A 23,112-nucleotide genomic window follows, 5' to 3' on the forward strand; every position below is an offset into this window, starting at 1 on the left:
ACATGCAGGACCGTCATAATAGTCAACGTATATAAACAAATATAAATAATTCGAGTTGTTATTTAGCGCTAGATACAGTCGAACATTTCGGGTTCCAAGAACCTTAATGGATGTGTGGAAGGTCGATGTTTAAAATAAAATCTAACCAAGTGTGATATTGCAGATACTTTTTTTTTTTAGTAATTATTATTCGTTTTAATTTAAAAATGTCTTGGTTATCACAAATTGTCGGTGTCGCTGTAAATTTATTGTTTGTTCCATTTTCTGATAATGGTACTCCGAATCAGTTGGCAAGAAGTGATAATTCTTATTTTCCCTTTGATATTTTGAGGACAATGGAACAGCCCTGTCGTACTTATACTTTCGAAATGGGTAAGTTGTTTCACTAGATAATAAAAAGTATATTATTCTAACTTTAATTTAGTTTAATAATAAATTAAAATATTTCTTAACATGTAAAATAAAATAAAGTTAAATATAATTATTTATTATCCAAATTTTAATAAAGAAAACGTTAAATTTTTATATCCAACGTCTATAAGTACTTGAGTATCAAGTAATGAATTTTTTTTTCTAATCTAAAAACTTCGAAGAAAATAAACTAAATAAAACGATAAATTTTTTTAATTTCTGATTTCTTAGACCTTTTGATATATTAGATTGATAAAATTATTTCGAAACGACAATTTTTTTTCAAACTTTCACTAAATTATATAAAAAAAACTAATTTTAAAACCTAAAGACCTAAAATCAAGAACATTTAGAAGAACATTTGGAAAAGATAAATGATTTCAGTTGATGTACTCAACTTTATGAGCCAAATTTATTTCAAGTTGTAAATTTATGTGTATATAGGATGAGATTTTAGTGCAACGATCGTGTCAATATGCAAATTATTAACAAAAATTGTAGCAAACATATACACTGGCGAACAAAAGTTTTTGCCCACTCCATAATCCATTTATTAAATTCCAAAACTTTGACTTCGAAAATTCTGCATTTGAGTACTTCTATAGTGAAAATATTGAGGAAAGTTGGCCTGTTTGAAACGGTAGTACCAAATAAACTTCTTTTAAGACTCAAAATTGTAGTGTGGGCTAAGATTTAGACGCATGAAAAGCGAGTGGTTTTTGGGTCTAAAAGATGCGTGTTTGTGCGCAGATCAAAGAAAAAACTGATGTTAGAGCCATTTGTAATCCCGAATTTAACACAGCTGAGGCCCGGTAATGGTTTGGGGATGCTTTAAGTAAAGTCTGGTAAAGGGAACGATCTAAAGCATTCCTCGAAGCTGTGCAAAAAGTATTTGATAGAATTCGAATGTATTGAAAGTAATTATTTGACTGAAAAATGGATGGATACAAATATAGGAGCAGTATGTATTGTTTAATATTGTATCACGCAAACTGAAGGGTGGGCAAATACTTTGTTTCTTTTTATACGATTCCATAAAGTAGATAAAATATTTAAGAAAACATAACCTCAAATAACAACATCTTTCTACTTATGGTGATTACATAAATTGCTAAAAACTCATAAAAATGTGACACAAGGAAGAAAGTGAAATCTTTAGTAATTAAATCAGATATAAATTATGTTATACGGGGTGTTTTAATAGATTTTATAATTAATAGAAAGCACTAAGATAGCGATATTACGGTTACGAAGAGAGATAATTTTGTTTGTTACATTTCAAATAGGTGGAAACATATACTTTTCATTGGATTATGGAGCGCGGAGGAACGATTAAATTGCATATAGTAGAAAAATAATTCATATATGTGCTTCTAGAGTTCGTCGGTACACAAAACAATTTAAAGATTTTATTAAATAGGTATGTTGATCTCCCAAATGGTCAATATCGCGTTTAATTTCATAACTTTACCTTTTTTGGATAATCTTGTTATTAGTAAAGTGATCAGTGATGATATTATTAAGAAACCTTTGGAAATTGTAACAAATCCTTGTAAAACTATTTACTATATTAACGGTAAGTTGGAAATCTTTTAAATGAACAATGATTTTATTTAGTTTCATAGTTTCATAACTTGATCATCATCATTTCATCAATTTTCATCTTGAGATACCGATGTTTGTAATTCGGCCCATTTTTTTAAAAGTCTGACGCTGATATCCTGGTAGTTGGCTTTTCTTCGTATGCTTGTTTCACCAGCCAACCCTCCACCATTCTATCGACATGTGTTTTCCATTCTCTCCATCTCCTCTCCAAAGTCTATCACTAATTTGCAGCGTTCTGGGTCTTTATTTATTATCATAGACTTTGTCAACCATTTGGTTGAATTTGAAAAGCATTCGTTGTAGTTTGTCATCGTCTTTTGCTATGAGGACTTCATCAAATGCGTAGCACAAATTCGGAACTCGCTATTCCTCTTCCCGCAATTTTGGCTCCGTTTATTATGCGGTCAGAGAAAGTGTTGAAAAGCAGGAATCACACGTGGGCAAATCAGGCGAATAGGGTGTATACTTTCCCTAAAAAAAGCAGAAATACTGTACTCGTTACATTTTTTTCCTCAATCCAATCATTTTTATTAACTACCATATATGACGATTTAAGTTACACCATCAGGGATTTTGGGATGGAATTATTATTCCTGTTGGTCTAGAATCCGAGGAACTGACCCAAAGGATATTAGCAAGAAGACCATTTTTATTCATTTTATTATTATTTCTAAACGATTTTACTTAAATCAACAATAATTAATTTTATATATCTATTCCTTCGGTTTTTAATAGATAAAATTTAAGAAATTGATACTAGAATCGATTCACCCTACTTTATGAAATAAAATAAAGATCGAAACCCACTACCAGCACGCCACGACACGCCACGCCACGTGTGGAATATGTGTGCATATTTTTTTCCATTTAATTCAAATGTCTAAGTACACACACACACAGCCCACGCCACGCCACGCCATAGGCCAATTTGTTATTATTTCTAAACGTCTGTCTACATTTTACTTAAATCAACAATAATTAATTTTATATATCTATTCCTTCGGTTTTTGATAGATAAAATTTAGGTCAACTATCAAATTGATACTAGAATCGATTCACCCTACTTTATGAAATAAAATAAAGATCGAAACCCACTACCAGCACGCCACGACACGCCACGCCACGTGTGGAATATGTGTGCATATTTTTTTCCATTTAATTCAAATGTCTAAGTACACACACACACAGCCCACGCCACGCCACGCCATAGGCCATTTTGTTATTATTTCTAAACGTCTGTCTACATTTTACTTAAATCAACAATAATTAATTTTATATATCTATTCCTTCGGTTTTTGATAGATAAAATTTAGGTCAACTATCAAATTGATACTAGAATCGATTCACCCTACTTTATGAAATAAAATAAAGATCGAAACCCACTACCAGCACGCCACGACACGCCACGCCACGTGTGGAATATGTGTGCATATTTTTTTCCATTTAATTCAAATGTCTAAGTACACACACACACAGCCCACGCCACGCCACGCCATAGGCCATTTTGTTATTATTTCTAAACGTCTGTCTACATTTTACTTAAATCAACAATAATTAATTTTATATATCTATTCCTTCGGTTTTTGATAGATAAAATTTAGGTCAACTATCAAATTGATACTAGAATCGATTCACCCTACTTTATGAAATAAAATAAAGATCGAAACCCACTACCAGCACGCCACGACACGCCACGCCACGTGTGGAATATGTGTGCATATTTTTTTCCATTTAATTCAAATGTCTAAGTACACACACACACAGCCCACGCCACGCCACGCCATAGGCCAATTTGTTATTATTTCTAAACGTCTGTCTACATTTTACTTAAATCAATAATAATTAATTTTATATATCTATTCCTTCGGTTTTTAATAGATAAAATTTAAGAAATTGATACTAGAATCGATTCACCCTTCTTTATGAAATAAAATAAAGATCGAAACCCACTACCAGCACGCCACGACACGCCACGCCACGTGTGGAATATGTGTGCATATTTTTTTCCATTTAATTCAATTGTCTAAGTACACACACACAGCCCACGCCACGCCACGCCATAGGCCAATTTGTTATTATTTCTAAACGTCTGTCTACATTTTACTTAAATCAACAATAATTAATTTTATATATCTATTCCTTCGGTTTTTAATAGATAAAATTTAAGAAATTGATACTAGAATCGATTCACCCTTCTTTATGAAATAAAATAAAGATCGAAACCCACTACCAGCACGCCACGACACGCCACGCCACGTGTGGAATATGTGTGCATATTTTTTTCCATTTAATTCAATTGTCTAAGTACACACACACAGCCCACGCCACGCCACGCCATAGGCCATTTTGTTATTATTTCTAAACGTCTGTCTACATTTTACTTAAATCAACAATAATTAATTTTATATATCTATTCCTTCGGTTTTTAATAGATAAAATTTAAGAAATTGATACTAGAATCGATTCACCCTTCTTTATGAAATAAAATAAAGATCGAAACCCACTACCAGCACGCCACGACACGCCACGCCATGTGTGGAATATGTGTGCATATTTTTTTCCATTTAATTCAATTGTCTAAGTACACACACACAGCCCACGCCACGCCACGCCATAGGCCATTTTGTTATTATTTCTAAACGTCTGTCTACATTTTACTTAAATCAACAATAATTAATTTTATATATCTATTCCTTCGGTTTTTAATAGATAAAATTTAAGAAATTGATACTAGAATCGATTCACCCTTCTTTATGAAATAAAATAAAGATCGAAACCCACTACCAGCACGCCACGACACGCCACGCCATGTGTGGAATATGTGTGCATATTTTTTTCCATTTAATTCAATTGTCTAAGTACACACACACAGCCCACGCCACGCCACGCCATAGGCCAATTTGTTATTATTTCTAAACGTCTGTCTACATTTTACTTAAATCAACAATAATTAATTTTATATATCTATTCCTTCGGTTTTTAATAGATAAAATTTAAGAAATTGATACTAGAATCGATTCACCCTTCTTTATGAAATAAAATAAAGATCGAAACCCACTACCAGCACGCCACGACACGCCACGCCACGTGTGGAATATGTGTGCATATTTTTTTCCATTTAATTCAATTGTCTAAGTACACACACACAGCCCACGCCACGCCACGCCATAGGCCATTTTGTTATTATTTCTAAACGTCTGTCTACATTTTACTTAAATCAACAATAATTAATTTTATATATCTATTCCTTCGGTTTTTAATAGATAAAATTTAAGAAATTGATACTAGAATCGATTCACCCTTCTTTATGAAATAAAATAAAGATCGAAACCCACTACCAGCACGCCACGACACGCCACGCCACGTGTGGAATATGTGTGCATATTTTTTTCCATTTAATTCAATTGTCTAAGTACACACACACACAGCCCACGCCACGCCACGCCATAGGCCATTTTGTTATTATTTCTAAACGTCTGTCTACATTTTACTTAAATCAACAATAATTAATTTTATATATCTATTCCTTCGGTTTTTGATAGATAAAATTTAGGTCAACTATCAAATTGATACTAGAATCGATTCACCCTACTTTATGAAATAAAATAAAGATCGAAACCCACTACCAGCACGCCACGACACGCCACGCCACGTGTGGAATATGTGTGCATATTTTTTTCCATTTAATTCAAATGTCTAAGTACACACACACACAGCCCACGCCACGCCACGCCATAGGCCATTTTGTTATTATTTCTAAACGTCTGTCTACATTTTACTTAAATCAACAATAATTAATTTTATATATCTATTCCTTCGGTTTTTGATAGATAAAATTTAGGTCAACTATCAAATTGATACTAGAATCGATTCACCCTACTTTATGAAATAAAATAAAGATCGAAACCCACTACCAGCACGCCACGACACGCCACGCCACGTGTGGAATATGTGTGCATATTTTTTTCCATTTAATTCAAATGTCTAAGTACACACACACACAGCCCACGCCACGCCACGCCATAGGCCAATTTGTTATTATTTCTAAACGTCTGTCTACATTTTACTTAAATCAACAATAATTAATTTTATATATCTATTCCTTCGGTTTTTAATAGATAAAATTTAAGAAATTGATACTAGAATCGATTCACCCTTCTTTATGAAATAAAATAAAGATCGAAACCCACTACCAGCACGCCACGACACGCCACGCCATGTGTGGAATATGTGTGCATATTTTTTTCCATTTAATTCAATTGTCTAAGTACACACACACAGCCCACGCCACGCCACGCCATAGGCCATTTTGTTATTATTTCTAAACGTCTGTCTACATTTTACTTAAATCAACAATAATTAATTTTATATATCTATTCCTTCGGTTTTTAATAGATAAAATTTAAGAAATTGATACTAGAATCGATTCACCCTTCTTTATGAAATAAAATAAAGATCGAAACCCACTACCAGCACGCCACGACACGCCACGCCACGTGTGGAATATGTGTGTATATTTTTTTCCATTTAATTCAATTGTCTAAGTACACACACAGCCCACGCCACGCCACGCCATCTCACGATATGTTAGGAAGCCAGTGGGCAAGTACAATAGAATTTAAGGCTGCAAGCTTTACGAAGAAGACATATAATGGCAAGACAGCTTCAGTAAGAGTTAGATTAATAAATTAACCGTAATAGATTTTTCTTCAAGAAATCATCTTTTTCCAAACGAAAAACAGGAAAAATTAGTACCCTTTAAGCTGGATTATTCGGTAATTATTTAGAATTTGGGGATAAAATAAGTTATGTGAAAATTTTCAACATAATTTCACTTTATTGTTTCATGATTTGTTTATACATCAATAAAAAGTTATTTTATTTATTATATGAATGATCAATTGTAAGTATGATTAATTGTCACGTCCTTGATACCTATAATATTAAAATATAAATAAATATTTCGCTTCCAACGATTGACATAACCTAATTTAACCTAAGCTTATCTAACTTCACCTAACCTATCATAACTTAACCTAACCTAACTTACGCTAACCTAACCTCAAGTGCTATTGCTCTAGATAACCGCGTATTCCGATACGATTGGATAATTATTGACATTTAATATGCACCCTTAAAGTACTTTCGGAGCACTACAAAACAACCCTATATGCGCGACAAAGTTTTTCGAGTGTGTTTGGGGTGTAGCCCCAATTCTAAATAATTACCGATTATTATATAGATATAAAACATTGTTACTTACCACAATAGGGTTGAAATTGGTTTCGGGGCAATGAAGAACACCACCAACAGATTAAAGAAGTAGTAAGGGGTTGAAATGGTTTATAAAGCCAACAATTATTGTTCCCAAGGATAAAGTATTGGGAAAGAGCGACATTCACGAATTTAGTTGTAATAATTGCAAAAAGAATATGTTGGGCAAACTAAGAGGCTTGTTAAAATCTGGTTTAAAGAGCATCTGACTCATTTAAAATATGGAGATTCTTAAATATTTAAATAGAGACAAACGGTTTATAAGGTTGTAGCCATTATGAAACTACATATTTTTGATTATTATTATTGAATAGGAACAGTGAATCCAGAGTAACGTTTCATCCCATAATTTACACATCTATCCCGAGGGAACGATAGATAAATCACGATAAGTGGTCTGTAATTTATATATCTATATTTAAACTTGTGATTATAATTAAAGGTTCATTAACATTGTACAGCTTGCGGATTGCATACAAACGTACTTTAATTTGTCTATTCATGATTTATTATAGTCGGAAAGAATTGCGGGGATAAGTAACGGCTTTTTAATAGTTGTTTTCTTTCGGGAGTCACGATTTATTATATGTTAATGATACAAATTTTCTACAATTTCCTATGAATCGGAACTAAAGTCGTTGACCAGTAAATAGTAAAAATTTCATTATACGTATTAGAAAAATTCACAGTTATATAATACAATTTAAATTTCGACCTATATCAAAAGGTTTTTGATAAAAGGCTCTGCGTCTTTTACAATCGAATCTGGTCGCAACATCTGCATGGGATTTCCAAGAATTATTTATGATAAAAAAATAACCTTTGAATCAATTCAGAGATTCCATTTGAAGTAATAGAGTCTGCAAATGATGAAGTTGGTACTTTAATATCTGAAGAATATAAAGATCATCAACGAAAAGGTACTACTTACTTATTTTGAAAATTTAAAAACATGCAGCACCGAATTATTTCAAAATTTTGACAGATGATAAGTGTATTTCCAAAAAACTAGATTTATTGGTTATTTTTCGCCCAAAATAACCTCAGAAATCGAAAGATCAGCAAATTTGAAGTAAAAAATGTCGTATAAAGTTTTTTCGGCAGATCAATAATTTTTGAGTTAATCGCAATTGAAAAGTACGATTTTTCGTCAAAAAAAAACCGCATTTTTCAATAGTTTTTTACGTATAACTCTGTACTGATGCGTTTTATCGAAAAAAATGTGATGAACAAAAATGGAGCTTACAAAAAAACAAAGAAGTTAAGCTATATTTTAAGATTTTAATGTTGTACCTAAAGCAAGTTATAGATACTTTTGGAATTCCTTTTGTTTTACGACATTGATCATTTATTCTCAAATAACGAGAAAACGGTACATTTTTCAAGAAAAAGTCATTAAATACTTTTTAAAGGGCTTAAAAAGACCTTTCAAATGACTACTGATAAAAGTCGATTCGACTGAAATTTCAGTGAGATACGATGTAAAATATTTAAAGCTAAAAAAATTGCATTAAAACTAATGCCGTTTCATTGAAAATCAAAATTAAACTTATTCCTTGTACGAAATACTTTATTTGGAAGTTATTTACGACATTTGAAAATTTGGATGATTAGAAATGCATAATTTTGAAAAAAATCAGCATTAAATAATACTTTTTTTGATTTAAAAAAAATTTTTTTTGCTCATTGTTTCTCAATAACTATAAGAGATACAAAAACAAACAAACAATTGTTTTTATTTTTTTATTTTTGTTGTAGCATAAAAATTGACGGAGTTATAACCAAATTAATCTGTCACTATAGTGCGAGGATTGCTTATTCACAGCCCTTTGACCCTTTATTAATAAAATTTGGAGGGTCTCAAGCCCTTCTAATAAACATAGACTTATAGTCCTGAAAATTACCTTTGAAATGGTTTTTTTTAGTATCTGATAGCTTCAAAATTACATGAGTTACATAAAAAATGAGAAATTGAAATTTTTTTTTTGAATTATAGGTTATGAAAAAGTTTCAAATTTTGGCGCACGGATATTTTCTTTTTTAAGGCAGAAAACGAATTTTCATTCTTGACAAATGTATAATAAAAACATTGAGTGTTATTGAACACAACTTTTTTATTGTATTTTTGTTAAAGGGGTGGTTCTTAAGGGGTTTCAGAGTGTAGAGAATGAAAAATCACTTCGTGTTTGGAAAATACACTTGAATACCGAAAGATTTTTGTCTACATTGTATCAAAGGGGTGATTCTTAAGGGTTGACAGGCTATAGACAATACCAAAAAGAATGCAAAATCTAAAAGTTGGCAGTCATTAGATTTATTTTTATATAATTCCTTTTGTTTCACGACGTTGAGCATTCAACCTCAAATTATACGTATTAGAAAAATTCACAGTTATATAATACAATACAATACAAAAAAGGCTCTGCGTCTTTTACAATCGAATCTGGTCGCAACATCTGCATGGGATTTCCAAGAATTCGTTTCAAATCATTCATTAGAAACATTTGCGTATATTATACCAATCATTTACATTCTATATTTCTTCTAAAAAAAGTTATTCATGATAAAAAATAACCTTTGAATCAATTCGCGCCAGTTAATCTAGAAAAACTCTAGATTATTTCATCTCTTGATGATAATAATGTACGTACAATACAATACAAATTGGACTGATGAAGAGTAATTTTCTATGAACCCCAATAAACTAGCACTAGTTCCATTTCCAATGAAGTAAAAACTGGGTAAAACAATTACTTGAAACAATATCTAGATACCGTAATCTCAGAAGCCACTACAGCTTTATGGACAAGACAGAAAAGTGTGGATGGATAGGAACCTATTCCATAGTCAAGTGACCTTGAAGGTTCTGAAAGCTATTGAAACAAACTTCTAAAAGCACTAGCGAACAGAAATCAAGTGACAACCTGACCTGAAGGTATATTAGAAACTGGGGAAACAAACAGCATTCCAAAAAGAAGCGCCAGATCTCTAGTGTAACCTAACCTAACAATTTCAGTCTGAGGGACTGATAAACATGGCAGAGGACTGAAGATTCTATGAGGAAGCCATAGGGAAATAGCGAAGCATGTACTCTGAGAATGTTTTGTCCATTAAAGGACTTTAGTACCTTTACAAAAGAATTTCTAAAAACGTGTTTCCTTTGGGAGGAGTCTACGTATTTGTGAAGCAAACAAATTAGATATAGAGTCTTGTTCAAAATATCTTCTGGGTAAATATTCTACAATCTATTTTAGTAATGAGACATCGCTAAAGTCGGCAGAATCCTTTGCTATTTTTACTTTTACTTTTTCGTTCCTTCAAATAAGAATAGAACTATTATTCTAAAGTATACTTTAAGGGACTTATCATCCAGATCGTCAATCAAAGTAATTATGAAAGAAATCCACGATATTTTACTATATACGAGGATATATTGAAAAATTCTTAGCCTACTATAGAACCAAACAAAATTTCAATGTCGAAATATTTTATTACTCAACATATTCTCCTCTTAATTGGATACATTTATTACAGCGAACCTGCAACGTCTCTAAGCCTTTTAAAAAAAATGTTTCTTCTTGCTCTGCAAACCAGACCTCTACAACTTTTATTATCTACGTCATTTTAAACTTTTTTTCAGTTGAGTAGAGAGATGATAGTCGGAGGGATCCAAATCTGGTGAATAAGGGGGGTGTTCTAGTAATTCAAACCCTAAAACACGAATTTTTTGCATGGCAGCATGAGATTTGTATGCAGAGGCGTCGTCCTGCAAAAACAAAACACCTTTGGATAGCTTTCCGCGTCTTTACACTTTAATTTTTTCCCTTATCCAAAAAATCGATCATGATTACTCCATGGCAATCCCAAAAAACTGAAGCAAAAACTTTTCCAGCAGATTTTTGTACACGAAAATTCTTAGGTCTTGGAGAACCAGAGTGTCGCCATTCCAATTTACCTCTTTTGAAGCTTGCAGTCCAATTTTTCACGGAGGACATTGATCACCAAGGGTAATAAGCACATCTTCGTAAATCTGCTTACCTCTTAACACAGGTACTACCAACTTTACACTTACACTTCTATTAAGTTATTGTGGGTTGCTATGGTAACGCAATATTTTGTTTATGGAATCGAACAGACAAAGTTGATGAAATTTTTTCTTGTTAAATAACAGTTCCAAACAAAATAAATCTTCTGGAAAAATCAAGAATGTTTACAGGAAGCTTATCGAATGAGAAATAAATGTAAATATAATTAAAGGTTCCGAATAAGGTTATGTTTCGACACTAATGATTAATAAAGTGTATTATTATAGCATATTAACTTGCAATTAGTGGAAAAAGTTCACGGAGCATCCAAGAATTATACTGTTATTTATAATTCATTAACGAATGATAAAAAAATTAAACGTTTGTTATAATAAAAAAAAAAAACCAATGACCAAATCGAAGGTTGTGGTATAATATATCAGAATAATTAATAAATTGTTTAAGCTTCTATTTAATTTGAAGAAAATAAAGTATGTCAAGAATGTACTATCAACTAGGATAAAGGTTTCCTGTGTCTTTCATCTTGGAAAGCGGACAAATTTCCTCATAAATAGAATCCAACAGGTATGAAACGATTTCCCGTGGAATTTCATTAACTTCCTAATCAGATTATCCGCATTCATACATTTCAACGTACCCGATTGCATAAGAGGATTGAAACCGAATTTTGAAAATGCAGTTATGAAATAGTTACGTAACTAGTTATGAAAACAGCGATTTTGTTCAACAAACGTTACATTGAATATCGTGTTTATAATAATTGAATCTTCACTTACAATGAACAAATTAATGTGGAATCGAATGGAGCCAGAAGTATTGTTCGAAGTTGTTTCTGTGGAAGCAACCAACGATTTTTTAAAATAAGTCAGAAGTAATTACTTCAAATGTCTTCGGATAGCGAATCAGACATTCCATTTGAAGTAAGAGAGTCTGCAAATGATGAAGTTGGTACTTTAATATTTGAAGAATATAAAGATCATCAACGAAAAGGTACTACTTACTTATTTTGAAAATTTAAAAACATGCAGCACCGAATTATTTCAAAATTTTGACAGATGATAAGTGTATTTTCAAAAAACTAGATTTATTGGTTATTTTTCGCCCAAAAAAACCTCAGAAATCGAAAGATCAGCAAATTTGAAGTAAAAAATGTCGTATAAAGTTTTTTCGACAGATCAGTAGTTTTTGAGTTAATCGCAATTGAAAAGTACGATTTTTCGTCAAAAAAAAACCGCATTTTTCAATAGTTTTTTACGTATAACTCTGTACTGAGGCGTTTTATCGAAAAAAGTGTGATTAACAAAAATGGAGCTTACAAAAAAACAAAGAAGTTAAGCTATATTTTAAGATTTTAATGTTGTACCTAAAGCAAGTTATAGATACTTTTGGAATTCTTTTTGTTTTACGACATTGAGCATTTATTCTCAAATAACGAGAAAACGGTACATTTTTCAAGAAAAAGTCATTAAATACTTTTTAAAGGGCTTAAAAAGACCTTTCAAATGACTACTGATAAAAGTCGATTGGACTGAAATTTCAGTGAGATACGATGTAAAATATTTAAAGCTTAAAAAATTGCATTAAAACTAATGCCGTTTCATTGAAAATCAAAATTAAACTTATTCCTTGTACGAAATACTTTATTTGGAAGTTATTTACGACATTTGAAAATTTGGATGATTAGAAATGCATAATTTTGAAAAAAATCAGCATTAAATAATACTTTTTTTGATTTAAAAAAAATTTTTTTTGCTCATTGTTTCTCAATAACTATAAGAGATACAAAAACAAACAAACAATTGTTTTTATTTTTTTATTTTTGTTGTAGCATAAAAATTGACGGAGTTATAACCAAATTAATCTGTCACTATAGTGCGAGAATTGCTTATTCACAGCCCTTTGACCCTTTATTAATAAAATTTGGAGGGTCTCAAGCCCTTCTAATAAACATAGGCTTATAGTCCTGAAAATTACCTTTGAAATGGTTTTTTTTAGTATCTGATAGCTTCAAAATTACATGAGTTACATAAAAAATGAGAAATTGAAATTTTTTTTTAATTATAGGTTATGAAAAAGTTTCAAATTTTGGCGCACGGATATTTTCTTTTTTAAGGCAGAAAACGAATTTTCATTCTTGACAAATGTATCATAAAAACATTGAGTGTTATTGAACACAACTTTTTTATTGTATTTTTGGTAAAGGGGTGGTTCTTAAGGGGTTTCAGAGTGTAGAGAATAAAAAATCACTTCGTGTTTGGAAAATACACTTGAATACCGAAAGATTTTTGTCTACATTGTATCAAAGGGGTGATTCTTAAGGGTTGACAGGCTATAGACAATACCAAAAAGAATGCAAAATCTAAAAGTTGGCAGTCATTAGATTTATTTTTATATAATTCTCTGCCAAGGGGTAGTTTTCAAGGTTTGAATAATAATAATTAATAATCAATTGAATTATATTAAAATTTTTCGCAATAAAAATGAAATTGCAATGTTTTAAATCGTTAAAAGATTTGTTTCTATATTATTTTCATCAGAAGGGTAGTTTTTAAAGATTTCTAAGGGTTGTTACTTCAAAATATAATAATTTTCTATTATACAATATGTAAAGAAAACATTTGAATTGTAAAAAAGGTTTGACAAAATTTTGAGCTTGAATGCCTGCACTAATGCGTCGACTTTGTGGACTACATATTCAATCTTGATTATTAGTTAATAAATCTGTTCCTTAAGTCCTGATGGAGACGTAAACACACGTTATTCGGTGGTGGTGTCTTGTTGACCTCCTCAAAAAGTATAGAAATATTAGACCTGCTTCTTTAAAGCCCGACAGATCCTTTGTACGGCCACATTTGAGAAAGAAGAAAATACTGATGCATCAAGACAATGCACCATGTCGCAAATTAAAGGAAACACTACATGAATTGGGCTCAAACGTCAATTTGAATAAGGACTTCTGAAAATATATTCTGCCGTTCTTCAAAAGAGAAAACAACTACTTTCCTGGCTAATACCTCGACGAATATTGAAATACATCTCTTCTGAAGAGCGTTCCAAAAAGGGGTTTGTAACCTCTGACTAGTTTCGACGTTATTACATCTCATCAGAGTAGTTCAACAACTCTCGTTCGAGCGGGCTTGAGACCCGAACTGAAGACAGCGTCGTTATTTGGTTCATGTAGTTAAACGGTTAAACTGGCGCCATCCTCATTTCCAACTGCGAACCACTGATCATGTAGAAATCTAGCGTAGTCGCCAATAATATATATTTTGATGGTAAATGAAGTGTGTGAAATATATCAAACTAAACGATACATGAACCAAATAGTCTTTGACGTTGTCTTAAGTTTCAAGCTCGAAATATGGTTGTTAAACTACTCTGATGAGACGTAATAACGTCGAAACTAGTCATTGGGGGTGTTAATATCACCTATTTATGTAAAAAAAACTATTTTTTATGTTTACCAATGAATTTATCCCTCTACTTTTTAATTTTATGAATTAAATCATTAAATTATTTTTGTCGGGTGTTGTAGACTGTCTACGCCACGGCGGCGGTAATGATTTACTGTTATAATAGTTCCCTAGTTGCATTGTAATTGAGTACATTCACTTAGGCATTCCTGGAAATTTGTTGTCTCGCTGATAGCTTCGTCAAAGTTATTTGTAGGTGAAAATTCAATTCGGAATTCAATTACTCAACAGAAAACGTTAGTAATTGGAGTTGAGATATCAACCGAAAACAATATTTTTAGATATTAAATAAAAAGTTTAAGAATTAAAATTTAACCACTTGGTTCTTTTATTGATTAAATCAATTCTCCAATATCCGGGAGTTATCTCACTCAATTTAAGTGAAATGCTTAATCAAATCCGTGGCTTAATGTTTATAGATTAGCTCCAACTGCCAAATATATTTGTTTTATATTCCATGCTCTCTATAGTGTGATCCGGAACTCATTGAAGTCTTCTTCTTGGTTCATTTAATTTTTCCAGGCAATCCCAAACTAAATTAGTGAGCTCAAAGTTCTAATAGCTGCATGACCTTGACTATCGAACACGTTAATGCGATGATTCTTCACTATACTCTAGACTTTTGGCAAAATTGACGATGTTTAGCGATACTTCGATGCTGCGGTTAGACGTGGCGATAAGGATACTACGACGTATACCGTAAACGCCACTCCCAACGAACATGAAATTATCGAGTATCCATTCATATTATTTTCTCGACTTATTAAACGTTTAAGTCGTACGCCGCTGGATGGAATTGAAATCTCATTCCATTTATAACATTTTTAAGTTAATTTATTTGATTCTACTTGATGGACAGAGTCAGTGTATTATTAGTTTTTTTTCTACAATCGGTTTAATTTTCCCTGGAATCTCGGAAAAATTGGATATACGCCAGAAAGATTTTTTACGTGGTCTCTCCCATCCTCTATCGATTCAGCTGCGAAAGCAGAATACGTAAAACAGATTCTATTCTATTAGAACAAAATATCTGCAGTGGAACAGCTCCACAATAAATTTTATCCTTATGTATGAGCTAAACTAAATCTTCTTTTACTTTATTTTAAAATCTGTTTTTGTACTTGATAAAATTTGATTTCAAAATTTCTTATTAATACCGTGTTGAAATAAAAATACTTGCTCTGAATTTCAGGTGAGAATGAAATGAAATTGACAGCTCTTGCCCGAGGATTTTGTTCGAATTGTTGTCCGGCTAAAATACAAAGAGATATACGATTTGTGGCTTATTCTAAGAGTAATCCAAACGGTGTACCAATAAACAATTTAAGACCAGGAGATGCCCTCAAAGCCGGAGTGAATAGTTCCATACCAACCGTTATATTCATCCACGGTTTTTCTGAAGCTTCTCCCGGACATAGCGGACAAACCATATTGGACGGTAATTATAATTAGTAAGAAAAAAATTGAAAGAACTAACTCAACACCATAAAACTATTTCATTAGAGGTTAAGAGATTCTGCATTTCAGCCAGTTTGCATGCTCAGCTTCAGACAACCCACTTAGACTTGGATCTTCATTTTACGCTCCTACAAATCGTTTTTGAAAGCTTAGGATAATACGGTTGAGACGTACTCTGAGCCTGTAGTGACCTGTAGTGCTTCATTCTTGGATTAATACATGTATTCAATGAATTGAGATGCTGGGAATATCTGTAATGAAGACATTGGATCAATTGGAATATTATTATTCCAATTAATTGATTGAGAATTACCAATTGACTAACACAAAGTAGACTAAAACTAAATCCTTCGCTTCTATTATAAACTCTACTACGCCCTTCATCTTTAATCTTCTTTTTTTTTACCTTTTCCTTCCACTTTTTGGCTCTTTTTTCCTTTTTACATCTGTTTCGATATTCTAGTTGATGTATTTGTCACAGATTCAAGAATGTGTTTGAATCAAGATGATCTTAGATTCAGGAATCAGTAGTCTCTAAAAAAGTCTTTCTTCTTTTTTTGTCGTAATTTCTTCTTCTTGTATTGTCATGTCATAATCTTCTCTAGAATGGACACAACCAGTAAAAGTTATATTATCATTTCCAGCTTATTTAACAAGACCCGAACCTCGCAATATAATCCTGTTGGATTGGTCAGAACTGGCAACATTTCCATGGTATCAAGTAGCAGTTACAAACTCAAAACTGGCTACTATAAGACTCAAGAAATTTATCGAAGTATTTCACAAAAGTGGCGAGATTCCAATTTGGAATTTACATGTAATAGGCTTCAGTCTCGGCGGTCATATCGCAGGTGTTGCTGGAAAAATACTCAGAGATGGATTGAAGATACCCAGAATAACTGGACTGGATCCAGCTTTACCGGAATTTTCTCTTAAAGGTTTGTTATTAAAATTAGTAAACTTTCAAAGTAAATCATATCAGAATAACGATTTTAATGAAGAACCAATATCTAATGAAGGGAATTCTGATGAAATAATTGATGCTTGAACTAGTCTAGAATGAATTTACGGTAATTTCCAGTTTAGATTGACGTGTAATCGCTCATTATATTAAAAATGAATGGAATAAAATGCTTTTATTTGGAATAACGAGCTGGAAAATAATAAGATCCATTTGAAATTTAAATTACTACACTACGACTCAATTTAGAATCTTGTTGGATAACGAGGTTAAGAAAAATGTTGTTTAAATATATTTTTTCATAAAGTGAACTGAAAAATAGGAAATAAGTGGAAAAATTTTTACTTTATCCTTTATATTGTTTTCGCTTTCCTTTCTCAAGATCCTTAATATACTATAATTGATATCGTTTTTCTTCGTTCTTGCTTCTGTTTCATCAAATCAAATTTTTATTTTCCAACATAGTCCTTTCAGGATTGAATCTAACCTAACTTAACCTAAGCTAAAGATCTAATCGAAATAGGCGTTTATACATGCGATTATGTCCTCATCCGATGCAAATATCTTTCCTGTTAGTGAAACAGTAAGATTAGAAAACAGGAAAAAGTCACTGGGGGACAGATCTGATGAATATAGTGGATAGTCAACCGATTAGAAGTGAGCAAACCAGGCAACCAACGATCTTTAGTTGGCATATGTCAAATGCATTCTTTTGATGTGTAGATAGCCTCTTCTGTTTCTTTAACCCTAAACCAACGGTCTTCCAGTACTTTTTGGTGAACTTGCTGGTTGTCGCAATTTTTAGCAGTCCCAAATACTCGACAGTAAAGCTGAAACAATAATCGGGCGCGGAAACTTTTCAGACAACCCTCGTAAATCGTTATCGGATGCTTTATTCATTATTGGTTAAGTATTATTCCATTTCTACTTAACGAACAAAGGTACCACGTATTTCTGTAACGTATAATTGACTTGCCAACTTGTCTGGGAAAAAGGCAAGTTCATTTTTGATTGAAATAGAATGTGTTAACTGCGATTGACTAGCGATCGTGCAAAACGAAAATTTATTTCCATTAATAATTCAGAATTGTCCGTCGAAATGTAATCAACCCTCCCTATTAGTCACACGAATATCGATCGGATCAAATATTGACGTGGAATATGAGGTTATTTGTTAAAAGATGCTTTTCGTATTTTGAAAATAATGGAATTAGATACAACAAAAGGGAATTTGAATAAATGACTAACAGTATGAAAAGTGGATACGCACTAAATTATAACAGGCCAATATTTTCTTTGGTCGCTTGCATCAAGATCGAAATGAACTGTTTCCATGAATTTCAAATCAATAATATCGACGTGATCGATCTTATTAATTGTAGAAAGCAACAAATAAATACCAGTGTCGTCTTCGATAGTAGTAACAGCTTCTGGTGATAATTTAACAGACAAAATCTAATTCTTGCACTTCCTTCTTTGCCCCATACGTTAATAATAAATTATCAAGTTCTAGAGGTACTGATAATTATTTTCAGATCCATCTAAAAGATTATCAAAAGAATCTGCGGAATATGTCGATGTAATTCACACTGACGCTGGTGTATTTGGTTTTCCTTTAGCTTTAGGACACGCTGACTTCTTCCCTAACGGTGGACGAGCTCTGCAACCAGGATGCCAGCCCAGTTATTTAGTTAAACAACGTATAGTAGATCAAGTTGGTAAGGAATTTTTATTTTTTTCGCGTTAAAGATTATGTAACAAAAATATATCGATTCAATGCAGTTCTATTATATATTATGCCATAAGGTACATTCATTTCAATATCATCATCAATTTTGTCTTTTGGACACTGTTATTCAGGGCCTTTACTGCTGACGAAAATTGGAATTTTAATTTCCTTTGATGTAAGTTCGTTATTGTCGTGCCGATTCCGCGGACCTTCGTGTACTTTGAGGATTCACTGGAAAGTATATTGGGCAGCCTAAGAGATGTGTTATTGTCCGGTTTAAAGAGCACATAGCTCATTTGTAAGAGTAGCTTACATAGGGACAAAGGGTCAATTCCTTACAGCCCACTTTATAGTTTAATAGTCAAAGAATGATTATGAAGTATCCAACCAAGGATTTTTTCCCGCCGAAAGTAATTCATTTCAAATATTAACGTCCTCTGATCAGATTTTCACTTATAATCATCAATTTTGTCTTTTGGACACTGTTATTCAACCCTTTACTGCCGACGAAAATTGGAATTTTAATTTCCTTTGATGTAAGTTCGTTATTGTCGTGCCGATCCCGCGGACCTTCGTGTACTTTGAGGATTCACTGGAAAGTATATTGGGCAGACTAAGAGATGTGTTATTGTCCGGTTTAAAGAGCACATAGCTCATTTGTAAGAGTAGCTTACATAGGGACAAAGGGTCAATTCCTTACAGCCCACTTTATAGTTTAATAGTCAAAGAATGATTATGAAGTATCCAACCAAGGATTTTTTCCCGCCGAAAGTAATTCATTTCAAATATTAACGTCCTCTGATCAGATTTTCACTTATAATCATCAATTTTGTCTTTTGGACACTGTTATTCAGGGCCTTTACTGCTGACGAAAATTGAAATTTTAATTTCCTTTGATGTAAGTTCGTTATTGTCGTGCCGATCCCGCAGACCTTCGTGTACTTTGAGGATTCACTGGAAAGTATATTGGGCAGACTAAGAGATGTGTTATTGTCCGGTTTAAAGAGCACATAGCTCATTTGTAAGAGTAGCTTACATAGGGACAAAGGGTCAATTCCTTACAGCCCACTTTATAGTTTAATAGTCAAAGAATGATTATGAAGTATCCAACCAAGGATTTTTTCCCGCCGAAAGTAATTCATTTCAAATATTAACGTCCTCTGATCAGATTTTCACTTATAATCATCAATTTTGTCTTTTGGACACTGTTATTCAACCCTTTACTGCCGACGAAAATTGGAATTTTAATTTCCTTTGATGTAAGTTCGTTATTGTCGTGCCGATCCCGCGGACCTTCGTGTACTTTGAGGATTCACTGGAAAGTATATTGGGCAGACTAAGAGATGTGTTATTGTCCGGTTTAAAGAGCACATAGCTCATTTGTAAGAGTAGCTTACATAGGGACAAAGGGTCAATTCCTTACAGCCCACTTTATAGTTTAATAGTCAAAGAATGATTATGAAGTATCCAACCAAGGATTTTTTCCCGCCGAAAGTAATTCATTTCAAATATTAACGTCCTCTGATCAGATTTTCACTTATAATCATCAATTTTGTCTTTTGGACACTGTTATTCAGGGCCTTTACTGCTGACGAAAATTGGAATTTTAATTTCCTTTGATGTAAGTTCGTTATTGTCGTGCCGATTCCGCAGATCCTCGTGTACCTTGAGGATTTACTGGAAATTATATTGGGCAGACTAAGAGATGTGTTATTGTCCGGTTTAAAGAGCACATAGCTCATTTGAAATATGGACGGAACGGAAAATCAGATATTGCCGATCACGCTGCCAGTCACGATCATGACAAAAATATTAATAAAATGTGAAATTGTTAAAAATTTATCCAATAATAAATCGTTGGATGCATTTGGAAGCAGTGAAGTTGCTAGATGTTAGTGTAGCTTAAATAGGGACAAAGGGCCAATTCCTTACAGCCCACTTTATAGTTTAATAGTCAAAGAATGATTATGAAGTATCCAACCAAGGATTTTTTCCCGCTGAAAGTAATTTTCGCGGGAGAAGGTTTATTGGTGGGAACATTTAGTATAAAACAGGTTAGTCAAGTTATTAGACAGACAGTGTAGTTGTGGTGTAAATAATGTATTCAGCATCACTTATATGGGGCTGAATATACACTGACTGACAGAAATTTCCACCGTGATGTTCTTGTACATTAATTTCATCACCAACATAACGATATAATTACATTAAGGCGTATCAAACGTTTTTTGTTCTACTTTTAGCGGAATTTCATTATTATTTTGTCTAATTTGAATAAGCGATTACTTAATGAAGTCACGCGATGGATTACAAATTACAAAAACTGTTTTTTGTATTAGATTAAAGGTTCCAAATATTTATATAGCAAATGACACATCTTCAGGTTGAAACATTTCGGTATTTCAACAACGTTAAACAAATTTTCGGTTATTTGTTTCATTTTTTATAAATAAACAAACGTCTGGTCACTTTTCTGTACGTTGTTTGAATTTCGAATTAATTTTGTTTGTGTATTTAGTTGCTTGCAGCCATATAAGAGCATGGAAATTATACGCTGAATCAGTGATTGACGAAAAAGCCTTCCCCGCGACCAGTTGCCCGCTTTGGAGAGGTCCAAACAAACAATGCGAATTTAAACCTGAAGCTTATATGGGTTTCGCGAATAACAAGTAAGTATGGAGATAGTAATGACTATTTATACCACTTCTAGTTTAAGAATAACAATTTTTGTATACAAAAGTTTATGTATAACTATAAAATGTTGTCAATCGCACTCGACAGATCAAGATCATACGGTTCATCGTCCTTACTTATAGACCGGCTTAGTAGCTTTCTCAAAGACCGATCCATCCAGGTTGTTAACGATGAAAAGGCCCCAGAAAGGATTCTCTTGCTCCTGTACATCAACGATCTACGTAACAAAACTACAAACCCAATTTATAGCTTCTCCGAGGTGGCGTCTTCGTTCAAATCAACCGCTCCAATAAACTAGACTACATCTGATTCAGGATTTGGTCCTGTCTGTCTTTTGGCCAAAAACTTGATCTCTCTTCAAGACCAAAAGGCTATATATTGCTCGCACATTTGGAGCTCCTCAATACAAAAAAGAGACTTATAGGCGATCCAGAGTTAACCAGAAACTTGGACAGGTCAAAGTATAGGAGAAAGGTCGATGACCTGGCTTTTTTTTACCGATACTACCACGGCAAATGTTTTTCCGAGCAAGACCTACTCAGATCTTTGGAGATGTGCAATCAGCTACCAAAAGCATGTCTTTTCTCCGAACACTACAACCTACAGAAGTTCAAAATCAATATCTACGACAGGCACCACTTGAATTACTCGAATGTAAAAGGGTTGTACACCCTTGTGCTTGCTTTTTACATAAAAAAAGTTGTTACCCCGGAGCAAAACAATTTAAAGTTCAATTGAACTGAACAAAGAAAAAGGGGAAAACATTTTATGATTAATTATTAATATTCATAATTATATTTATTGATTCTATGTTTTCAGTTCAACGTTTGGTTCATATTATTTAATTACCCATGAAAGTAAACCATACGGAAGAAGAATGGCCAAATGAAAGGATAATTGACTAGTTCTACTGATAGATATACTAGTTGAAAGCCAAAGAAAACAGCAATATTACCAAAAACTTCAAAGTCACGGTTGAAATTACTTAAAAAGTCTATTATTTCCAATATTTACTTTATGAATTTTATTTTTAAAATATTGATTGTTAATAGATCTCTAGTGCGTTAAAATATCAACAAGGGCACTATTTAAAGTTCGTTCATGCTACCGAGTTGAAGTAAAACTATGTACCTCGAACCAAACACGTACTCAATGTCTGTGATGAAATTTTAAAATAAAACTCACGATTTTCAATTTTGTGTTTGATTTCATTTTTAAGTACAATCACTGTTATTTCGAAACTGATCTAGTTCATCGGATCGTAATCATATGATAGGATGCTTTCTATCCCAGTAGACCAGGGGAGTGAATGATTCAAAATAATTGCGCAATTGGGAAAATTTCATGGAAATTCAACCTCCCTGATGCTTCTTGGTGGGGCGGTTTCTTACGGCTAACGATGAAACGAAGCATCGTCGAACCTAGAAGAACTTCACACGACATTGTGTAAGTTTCAAATCC

General features: G+C 32.7%; 2 protein-coding genes across 2 annotated transcripts in view; one reads left to right on the forward strand and one right to left on the reverse strand.

Moving 5' to 3' along the window:
- On the forward strand, positions 1-22,845 carry LOC130442808 (probable phospholipase A1 magnifin). Its single transcript, XM_056777164.1, has 6 exons — positions 1-372; positions 16,002-16,247; positions 16,912-17,205; positions 18,764-18,946; positions 21,476-21,626; positions 22,471-22,845. Exons 1-6 carry the CDS (start codon positions 207-209, stop codon positions 22,538-22,540), a joined length of 1,110 nt encoding a protein of 369 aa, XP_056633142.1. The 5' UTR covers positions 1-206; the 3' UTR covers positions 22,541-22,845.
- LOC130442809 (uncharacterized) overlaps positions 1-23,112 on the reverse strand; it is a 56,849-nt gene that overhangs the window by 20,249 nt on the left and 13,488 nt on the right. The window lies entirely within an intron of this gene.

Source organism: Diorhabda sublineata, chromosome 4, assembly GCF_026230105.1.
Source record: "Diorhabda sublineata isolate icDioSubl1.1 chromosome 4, icDioSubl1.1, whole genome shotgun sequence".
NCBI classification, from domain to species: domain Eukaryota; kingdom Metazoa; phylum Arthropoda; class Insecta; order Coleoptera; family Chrysomelidae; genus Diorhabda; species Diorhabda sublineata.